The sequence below is a fragment of the Physeter macrocephalus genome, chromosome 2 (genome assembly GCF_002837175.3).
Source record: "Physeter macrocephalus isolate SW-GA chromosome 2, ASM283717v5, whole genome shotgun sequence".
Lineage (NCBI taxonomy): Eukaryota > Metazoa > Chordata > Mammalia > Artiodactyla > Physeteridae > Physeter > Physeter macrocephalus.
This window is the reverse complement of record NC_041215.1, coordinates 68,069,789-68,080,527: the sequence shown is the minus strand read 5'-3', so window position 1 is coordinate 68,080,527 and position 10,739 is coordinate 68,069,789. Positions and strand designations below refer to the sequence as shown.

The following is a 10,739-nucleotide window of genomic DNA, read 5'->3' as shown; positions in this document are numbered from 1 at the left end:
AAGCTGCCCTTTCCATCATTCTCAGCAAAAAAAAAAAGACAAGAGTAAATAAAAAGTTTCCTGGTCTCTGACTTCCCACCCAATACAAACGTAGAATGCAGATGAGCAAAGTGAGTGAAATTGTTTGTAACAAAAACCCATTATTCACAGATGAAAAATTTATATTGTCAGCGTAATATCTGTGAGGCTAAACAACACTGGAGAGGATATAAAAGCAGTGCGCTTTGGTGCAGAACTACAGAGCTCAGGACACGGCACACCAAAGTCCCCAAAAGAGGGCTCGCTCTCTCTTCACCTGCTCTGTTCCACCTCCTGGTGTCAGAAGGTAAGATTAATACTGACAGATTGTAAGACTGAAAATCCTGTTTGGGGTACAGTTTTCATAAGGGGGCAAAGTATTATGAATTATAGTGCTGTTTTTTCATCTTATACTTTATTACTATTATACACAGGGCAGAGTTGAGATGAAAAAGTGATATAAAATGCATTTACATAAACTTCAACATACTGTAGCCACAAAGTGAGTTGAAGAAATAATTCAATGCAAAGATACAAAATAGAAAGAAAACCAAAGATTCAAATCAGGGCACTTACTATAAGATTTAACTGTTATGAGAACTGCCTTTTAAAAATATGTGGTAACGTTTTGAAAAACAAATCCTTTTCTTTGGATTTGATAAATGTGTATACTATTGTGAACAGAAGGAGCCTTTTAAATTCAGCAGAAATGTGTCCATTAGGGAGGTTATAACAGCAATTGCTCCTTACCAATGAAAACGTATGGTTTTCCAAAAGAGCAGAATCAACATCATCATTCAAATATTCAAATAAGGCTGATAAGGCTATCAAAAAATCAAAGTCCATGAAATCAGCTCTTTGTAAATAAGACATAGCATATTTTGTGCAGAGAACAAATATCATCGATTACTGGGAATTCTGTAGATGGAGCTGGGTAAAAGCATAGATTAATAATTACTTACTATGTATTGAGGACCAAGAGTAATAAATAAAATATCTAAAATGTTTACATTTCAAAATGAAATTATAGTAAATACCATTAGAAAAAAAAATCAGATGTTCTAAAGTACCTACTTAAGCTCTTAAGGACAAAGAACACTTTTATGAAGATCCTCAATGGGTAAATGATTACGTGGTATGGTTTCTTTTCCACACATACTAATTAAAACCTGTGAGAGGAAATGATCTAGCCAGTTTTAAAAGTATTTGTCCTAAAGCACCAATATATTTAGGGATATACTGTATGTCACCTTGCCTAGGTCAAAGATTAATCTTTCTAAAAGACTTTCTATTCAGGAAATACTATTGGTACCATATCTCCTTTTAAATTTGAGTGGAAATGTAAGGTTCTTAAAAAACTGCAGATTCTTTCTGTAGGCTGCCTAAAGCAGGGGTGGGAAGTAATTGGAAAGTCTTCTCTTATTGAATAAGATTTTGATACCAAAATAACGCAAATATTTTCTTTCTCAAGTCGTGGTGTTCAAACAACCTTATTCTTAAATTTTTCACAGTTCTGTTGACTTTTACACAATGAATAAATACAATTTAAAAAATCAGTTACTTCTTTCAGTAGAGCTCATTCTGCTGCCTGGAGAGGACTTCGAACATTCTCTTCTGTGTGGTTGTTTCTTCTACCAGCTCCTCTCAGGGGCAGAAAACCACCTGCTCCGTATCTGCCTCCAGAGGACATCATAGAAGATACTGTAAAACCGTTAGGGACATTGTGTGGAAGGAATTACAGCTCTCAACTGACCTTCCAACAGTGACGTAATCCTAAAGAGAAATTCTTGCTTTAATTTTTAAGTTTCTGAAAGCATAAATTTAGCATTAAAAATTATAATCAGAAGTCCCTGCCTATATATTTGTCAAGGTTTCCAAAGTTTGCCAACCAGATAAACTGAAGCTCAGAAAAATGCCATGTTAGTAATTGAATGTTGATGAATGAAGAAGGATGAATATGTAATGCCTATTGTGTGGCTTTGTCTAACTGACCTCTTAATCTAAAAAGAGTTAATATTTCAAAGGAAAAACAATATCGCACAGGTATTACAGTCTCCATGTTTTAGTGCCAAAGACCAATAGTAAGTATGACTAAGATGTTAAGGAAAAGACTGATAGCTTAAAATGATAATATTTATAAAATACTTATTTCAAACCAAATGCCATTTGCTAAAAATACTCATTCAAATATTTTATGGATAAGCATGATCAAACTTGAATTGAAACCCCCACTTCCCAAAGTAAACACGGTCGGTTGAAAGTAGCAGAGGGAAGTTCATGACAAACACTGGACTTGAGGTTTTCATTCAGAAAATAGGGGTGCTTGTCCTGTGGGGACATTCTGGCCACATTCATGTTGGTCCCACCCCGTCCATCCACACTGCATCATGATGTCCTTGGCATCCCACGGCTTCATGAGGCATCTGCTTGTGATGCGAGGTATTCTACAACCTGGTCTAGGGTGTCACTAGCAGTGAATGACATGTCCTGGACTCAGTCCAATTATAAAACAACCAGGGGACTTCCAAGACTTCAGAAGCAAGCATTAATTTTCTTTATGACAGTGATCTCTTAGTTTCTTAGTTGTGATTGTTCAAGTTGCCAGAAGCATTAGTTCTTGTTGCAAATTGCTTGTCTTTAAAATGATTTTTTTTCCTTTAATTTAGAACAGGTCAAAGCACCCTAAAATACCTCAAATCTGTTGGCCGCTTTATAATTACAAAGTCTAGACCAAGTTACACTATTTAAAATATAAATGAATAATACATCTGAACCGACAGCTGGTATGCCAAGTTGTAGCCTGAGGCTGCTTTAAGATGGTTGAAATGCAGTATAATGTAAATGCTTGGAAGTGAAGGACTATTAATTGAAAGCCAGACTGATAGTGAAGAGGGTGGCATTACGGATAAGGCGCCATTCAGGCTAACCATATGTAGCATATCATCTACAGTGGGTATTTTCAATGTTTATCGTGGACACTTTTAATTTCAAGTCTGGAAATGAGCCTTCTAATCATTAACAGAAGTGTCCTACACTAATGAAGAAGCTTCATAGTGCTACACATCTTTTGTATTCTTTTTAGCCACCAAAAAAAAAAAAAAAACTGCAGGAAAAATATAATCTAATATTTGAAATTACTCGAAATATAATCAGAATAAAATTGATGACTAGCTTTTTGTTCTATTTATAATATTTACTTAGTGAAAATTGAACTAATTTAGTCTGACTGGTTTAAATATGTTTGAGGGTCTCTATCTTTCCCTTGACTCTGTGTTCCAACAGGCAGCAAAAATGAAAAACATTTACTTTGTGGCTGGATTGCTTGTAATGCTGGTCCAAGGCAGCTGGCAACGTTCCCTTCAGGACACAGAGGAGAAATCCAGGTATTAAATCTTTACACTTGAACTAACATAGCACTATGGTTAGAATACAGCCCGAGATAACTGTGATTAGTAAATAGGTCTCAGTAATTTGGAGTAAATACTCTGCACAATTTTCAAATGTTTAAAAGTATCATTGTGATAAAGCCTTTTCTAGAGTACAGATCAGAGTATGTTGTTTCATAACCGAAGGGGTGGGCAATGTTGAAAAATATGTTACATGGGAAATTATAGCTCTTTGAAATCTTCAGCTAATACTCCCCGTTCATTCATTACTCACACTGCAGAGTAGGTCATTTTAATTTTTCACACCAACTTTTCCTCTTTTATTCTTTTCTAAAAAATAACACTGTTTCTTACTAACTGTAAAGTCATACATGTTCATTATAGAAAATATGCATGTACTGTGTATAAATATATCCCAATCAGTTAGAGCTTAGTATTATGTTCTCTTAGCATTGTATTGTTAGCTTATTTTTATTATATCATTACAAATATCTATTAAGTGTATGGTATTTAATGGCTACATTCTATTTCACCTTATAAATATACAATATTTATTAAGCTATTCCTGCTCTGTTGAATACATAAGGGTTCTTCAAATTTTCCCACAAAGAATGCTGCAAATAACATTTCTTCCTACATTTCTTACTATTTTTTCTGAGGATTTATTTCTAGTAGTAAAATAATCATGTCAAAGGCTCTGAATGAGTTTAAATTTTTTATCTTGCCAACTTGCTTTCCAGAAAAGTCATACACATGCACACTCCCATCAGCATTATAGAAATACTCCTCTCATAATATCCTCCTCGGTATTTAATTCTTGCTAATTTGATAGGTAAAAATAGTATCTCATTTCTATTTTTGAGTTTTAATCATATTGAATATTTCCCCACATAGCCGTGCCAACCAACTGTTGATTACTGGCATGTGGATTATCCACTACACAGTTTCAAATTAGCAAGTGGGCTTTTTCTTGCCTTTCTTCGAATTTTTAATTGTCTTTCCTTCACCATTAGCTACCACATAGCCAGGTAATGGAGCTACTTTTTTATATTAATATCTGCAAAACAGAATTCAGAACATAAATCTGCTGCCCCCCCAAAAAACGGTTTGGTATTCTTCATTCTTTTAAAATATTCAAGGCGTTGCTCTCTTCTGGCATTATTAACATAATTACGAGTAGATGAAATTGTTAAAAAAAGATTTATTTAATCGTATTTCAGAAAAAAGAAGCCAGTTGAAAAATCAATTGCTAGAATTCCAAATCGGAGTTTATTCAACTCTGGTAAAACCATGGGATTCCCATGGCAAATTAAGGTCTTTCTGAACTGCCAACTGAAATACTCAAGGAACCTGCTTCCAACTTCATGTGGTTCTGTATTTTGTAGAGAAGCTGCTTCTCAAGTGAAGCTACTCTTGAGGAGAGATTTAATTGCCCCAGTTACTCTTCTTCACAGATCATTCCCAGCTCCCCAGACCGACCCGCTCAATGATCCAGATCAGATGAATGAAGACAAGCGCCACTCGCAGGGCACGTTCACCAGTGACTACAGCAAGTATCTGGACTCCAGGCGTGCCCAGGATTTTGTGCAGTGGTTGATGAACACCAAGAGGAATAAGTAAGAGTCTGAACCTGATCAGAAATTTGAACACAAATGTATTACTTAAATATGTCTAAAATTCCTCCTCACTTTCTTAAATTGTCGTGCATATCAAATAGTGCCCATAAGCTCTTTCAATTTTGATGATTTTCAAGGTTGGTGATATCAGGGTTGACTATCCTTCATAATGTGCCTCTGAATGTCCCACCCCTCATCCCTCCAAAACTCTTACCCACCCTCCAATGGGACATAGAATTTAAATTTTCCCAACTGTGGTCTTAGTGATATTCACTTCATGCCCATTTTCCTTTACAATTGAAAGCTGACTTCTGTGGACTTGCAAGATTAGATATCTAATCCCTGACCAAAAGATAAGAGCAAATTCAACATTCCCTTGTAGGATTCAAACTCATGACTATGATCACAAAGTATCCTCTAGCCAAGTTAGTCATGGTAAGGAATGGAAACAGATGCAGTGTTTTTCTTGTAGAATACAATCCAAGAGACACATTTAAAATTACAGCCTAGCTGCACAGCATAAAGAGAGAAGAAGGTATATAAGAACACAAGCCTATCACAAGGCATACATTTTAATGCTGGATTTCCTTTGACAGTTTCGGGGTTTTTTTGTTTTTGTTTTTGTTTTTTTTTTTTTTGCTGCGTCCAGGCTACTGGATGAAATCAGCCACAAGAGTTTCACAGGGATGGTGGAATTTCACAATTTCTTTGGAGGGTGACCCACAAGGGGAAGGGAGTTATGCACACAAAGTAGTTGAAGGAATCTAAAAATCAGGAAAAGGGAATAAATTTGTCGGATAGAATGGAGAAACGGGACAGAGAGAGACGAGCCAGCAGGAAGAATAAAAGAGAGCTGTTGACCAAAAATCCTTAAACTGGAGAGTACAGGAAAGATGGCGGTCATGGTCAGAGAAGACACTGAGAGAAGTCCTCGTTAAGGATTACAGATGGGGCCATTGGTGAAATGGGAGAAATCACATATTTGAAAAAATGTAAACTATGTTCATGTCTAGAAAGAGAATGCCATGACTTGGTAAACTAATGTAAAACAATCCTAGCTCCCAGGCAGTTTCTGTTGTGTTTAAGATGAAACCTTCCAGGTCTAATATATGATGGAGCAACTGACCATCTATCTGGTCAACCACCTCCACAGAGCACTCTGTACACATTTGAGGGTGATACGGGGTCATCTTCTTAGCTTTCCTCACTGCTAGCCCATCACACATTTCCTTTAATCCAATATCATGTGGTCTTTTGATGACATTTTGAGATGCTCCTTTGCTTTCCCTTGATTCTATTAATTAACTCTGACCCCATATGTACTAATGACAAGCTGCTGCTTTGTTTGCAGGTAGCATAGCACAGTGGATAGCCCCCATACATTGAGACTGAAGAAAATGCTGCTTTAATAGTTAATGGCACAGATAAGCAGGGCAGGTGAAAATGGGTCACTAGGTGGAGTGAGGGAGCTTAGCCCCCCATAATTTTTATTAGCCTCCCATCAACCTTCACTCCAGATAATTAACTTAGCTTCCAGACAAGTCCTCTACCCACCCTCATCTCTCAAAACCACACAGAATCCCGAACCCAAAGCTGCCACTTCTTGCTTATAGGTGAGAACCATATTGCTAAAGAGACAGATCTTCAATTTAACTTTCACATTTCTTTCAGGAATAACATTGCCAAACGTCATGATGAATTTGAGAGGCATGCTGAAGGGACCTTTACCAGTGATGTAAGTTCTTATCTGGAAGGTCAAGCTGCCAAGGAATTCATTGCTTGGTTGGTGAAAGGCCGAGGAAGGCGAGAGTAAGTCCGTACATTCTTACTTAACTTTTCTTTTTTCTTCTTTTTGTTTTTGTTTTTTTTGCTTGATGTGAAAAACGTAGAATACGGTTATCTATATATGGGTGTGCATTACAGAAGCCATTAGTATAGTCTCACAGAGTAAAGAAATAACTCCTATTGGTGGGAGACAATTTACATAAGTCTCATCTGTTTTATCTCTGTTAGCAAGTATTAATAGAGTCAAACAGGTTACTTTTATCCCCCATTATAGTTGTATTATAATTAGGGTATTAATTTGCCAGTCCAGGACACTTTTGAGAATAAACAGAGTGCTTTTGATAACTACACCAGGAAAATAAGCTTAAACTAGGACTGTCCAGGAAAACTAGGGATAAGGGAAAAGAAGAAATAATGTAGAAAACTTAGTTTCACTTTAAATATTTACATAATTTATGTGTTAGTAAGTATTGTGTTAGTAAGTATTGAGGTAAAAATGTGATAAAGACTGAAAGGAATTAAACTTAAGACGTTTAATGAAATGACATTAAAAATACAGGTATGTGGCAACATCCATATATTTAACAATATGCCCATTTTTTATGGGACTGTCATAAAGATAACCATTAAATTATCACAGCTGAAAATACCCCAAGACCTTTAGGTACTTTCTTGGATCTTACCACAGCCAATCAGACCCCTGAACCATCCCGTTTCCTTGTGACCATTTTGATTGACATTTGAATTATGAGAAGCAGGAAATTCATGTTCCACTCTATTTTTATTTTTAGTGAGACTTTAAAGAACTCTCGAGGCAAAAGGGAACTAGTATTGTTGCTGATTTTTAAAACATTAACAATCAAATTTACAAAATCAGTGGAAAAATGGTCACTTACACTTGAGACTATTTTATAGTGTTTTAAAGGGATACCAAAAATTCTGCTAAATAAATCAATCGAAGAGAAAATCTGATATAGACTAAGGTTTAATCACTTAATACTGCACTTGGCAAGGCTGTTTTGATAATCCCTAGTTTTACAGGCTAGAATATATTTTTATGAATTATAAACAAATTAATAGTCTCAATAACTTCTGTGTTGGCAGTACACTAAAATCTCTGAAGCATCTGGAATATGGAAAAGACCTTAGTTTCAGGTCCCAGCTCTGCGCTATTCTACCTAATTCCCTTTCTGATATGCAAGTTTCTATGAGACTTTTCGTGATAGGCCCTCTGTAAGTAGAAACATATGGTTTTCTCAGCGATGCTTCCACATGTTACCAGTGATAGGCAACCAATAAGCATTTATTTGAAACGTTTAACCAAGTACTGATTTTACCTCTCTTTTTCTCAGTTTCCCAGAAGTCACCATTGTTGAAGAACTCCGCCGCAGACACGCCGATGGCTCATTCTCTGATGAGATGAACACAGTTCTCGATAGTCTTGCCACTCGAGACTTTATAAACTGGCTGCTTCAGACAAAAATTACTGACAGGTGATTTATTTTAGTTCATTCTGAAAACCATCAACACTGTCATAAATATTATCATACTGCTACAGGTTGTTCCTATGTGGGGAGAGAGTCTTTATTGGTATATAATCAAAATTATGAATCATTCAAGAGCACATTATTATATTTGTTTTCTGTCATTACAATTTTATCCATTCACTCATTTATTCCAAACACATTTCCTGAGTGTCAATAAGGGACAAGGCATTCGGAACACATTGCAAATTGCTATGTATGTTGAAATTTTAGCACAAAGTAAAATACCAGTATATATGGTATTAAATACTTAATGTAATAAGCATAGCAGTAAAAATTTGAATGCCAAAATTAACCACTTATCTTAGTAAGTTGTAATTGCCTTTTTTATAATTATTCATACACTTTATATTTCTTGATAGGGACACTTTAGGATAAGCCATCTTCAAATGTAAATATTTGAAAAGTCCAAAAGACAAAGGGATATATAAGATGAAAAGACATAACTAACTTTGATCAAAATAAATCATTGAAATATTTCTTGGATAAGTTAACTATATTATCTGTATATTATACTATGTTAAGTCATTTTCTCTTTTTTTTTTTAATCTCCAGGAAGTAAGTGTGTCATTACTCAAGATCATCTTCACAATATCACCTGCCAGCCATGTGGGATGTTTGAAATTTTAAGTTCTGTAAATTTAAGAGGTATATTCTAAAGCCATATTGCTTTGCATGCCAATAAATAAATTTCCTTTTAATATTGTGTAACCAAAAGATCATAAATAAATAAACCATTGTCAAAATAGTGCTAAAATGTCAGCTTTAAAATAAAAAAAATGCAGAATTCTCTTATTTTCTTCTTATTTTGGATGAAGTACCCTAACCTGCTTACACTTAGCAATGAAATTGTTGTTCTATGATATAGGTTGTATATATAAATTACTCCAATCACAACATATCTGCATTATAATAAAAGGATAAGGGAAGGACTGGTAGCCACAGTTGTGAAACTGAAAGAGAACTTCCTTAAAACTTTTGTCATAAAAATGCTCAGCTTTCAATATATAAAAGATAGACTGAATAAAAATTTCAACCTTCTTCACCATGGTCCGTTTTCTCTCTTCTTTGTGTTCCCACTCCTTCCAAATACCCCTGCTTCCTAAGCTGGTAGCCCATAAGCCAAATCTGATGCCCAGCCGTGGTTTCATGTTTTAAGTTGTTACACAGTGCTTTAACGTTTTTGGCCAACATTGAAAAAATCAAGGTATTTTACATTAAAATGTTGACTTCTTACATTTCTTGAAAAATTAGGTCCTCAGGAAATATTAGACCCACAAAACAAATCTCTTCTGAAGCTGAGAGCCAGCTGCCTTCTTCTGAATGGTCAAATGCTTTTCAGCTCACTATTGTGCCCCCTACACACACACACACACACACACACACACACACACACACGTGCATGTTATACATTCACAACCAGATAATGTACACAGGTAGCCACTTTCCCCAGTCCACTTTATTTATACATCTTACTTGCCTGGCACCTGCAGGCATTTAAATTTGTCTATCATACCCTGTACTCTCATCTCCCTGTCCTGCAGTGTCCAGTATCTTGGGCCAGTCTGATGCTGATTGCCGTGTCAGAGACATTTCTTTGTTGTATACACAGAGCATTGCCAACTCTCTTTCTCTCTTTTATTATTGAGATAATAATAAACACATAACATTGTGTTTGTTTATGGTGAACATGTCAATTTACATTTATATATTGCCATATGATTACCACCAGAGGTTTAGCTAACTCCTCTGTCAGGTCACACAATTATTTCTTTTCTGTAGTGAGAACATTTAAGATCTAGTCTCCTAGCAATTTTGAAGTATGTAATACTGTATTATTGACTATAATCACTATACTGCCCATTAGATCTCCAGAACTCACTCATATTCTAGTTGCAAAGGTGTAACCTTTAATAACAACTTCCCCACCCCCTAGGTCCTGATAACCATTGATTGTTCAAGAATGTGTTGTTTAGTTTCCACATGCTGGTAAACTTTAGAGCTTTCCTCTTGTTGTTGATTTCTAGTTTCATATCATTGTTATCAGAAAAGATAGTTGGTATGATTTCAATCTTCTTAAATCTACTAAGACTTATTCTGTGACCTGTCATATGACCTATCCTGGAGAATGTTCTATGTGCACTTGAGAAGAATGTGTATTTTGCTGCTGTTGGATGGATGTTCTATACTTATCTGTTAGATCCTTTTAGTCTAATATATAGTTCAAGTCTAACATTTCCTTCTTGATTTTCTGTCTAGATGATCTATCCATTGCTGAAAGTAGGATATTGAAGTCCCCTGCTATCATTATATTGTTGTCTATTTCTCCCTTCAGATATGTTAGTATTTGCTTAATATATTCAGCTGCTCCATTGTTGAGTATCTATATT

General features: G+C 35.5%; 1 protein-coding gene across 2 annotated transcripts; it reads left to right on the top strand.

Annotated features, from left to right (window-relative positions):
* The first annotated feature begins 243 nt into the window (after positions 1 to 243).
* Positions 244 to 9,394, top strand: GCG (glucagon). Of its 2 annotated transcripts, XM_007105290.1 has the most exons (6): positions 244 to 325; positions 3,301 to 3,401; positions 4,859 to 5,020; positions 6,692 to 6,829; positions 8,158 to 8,298; positions 8,905 to 9,394. In XM_007105290.1, exons 2-6 carry the CDS (start codon positions 3,310 to 3,312, stop codon positions 8,909 to 8,911), a joined length of 540 nt encoding a protein of 179 aa, XP_007105352.1. In that variant the 5' UTR covers positions 244 to 325; positions 3,301 to 3,309; the 3' UTR covers positions 8,912 to 9,394. The 2 variants fall into 2 exon arrangements, with proteins under 2 accessions (XP_007105352.1, XP_007105353.1); XM_007105291.1 differs by lacking the exon at positions 8,905 to 9,394 and having other exon boundaries at positions 279 to 325; positions 8,158 to 8,302.
* Positions 9,395 to 10,739: the final 1,345 nt, after the last annotated feature.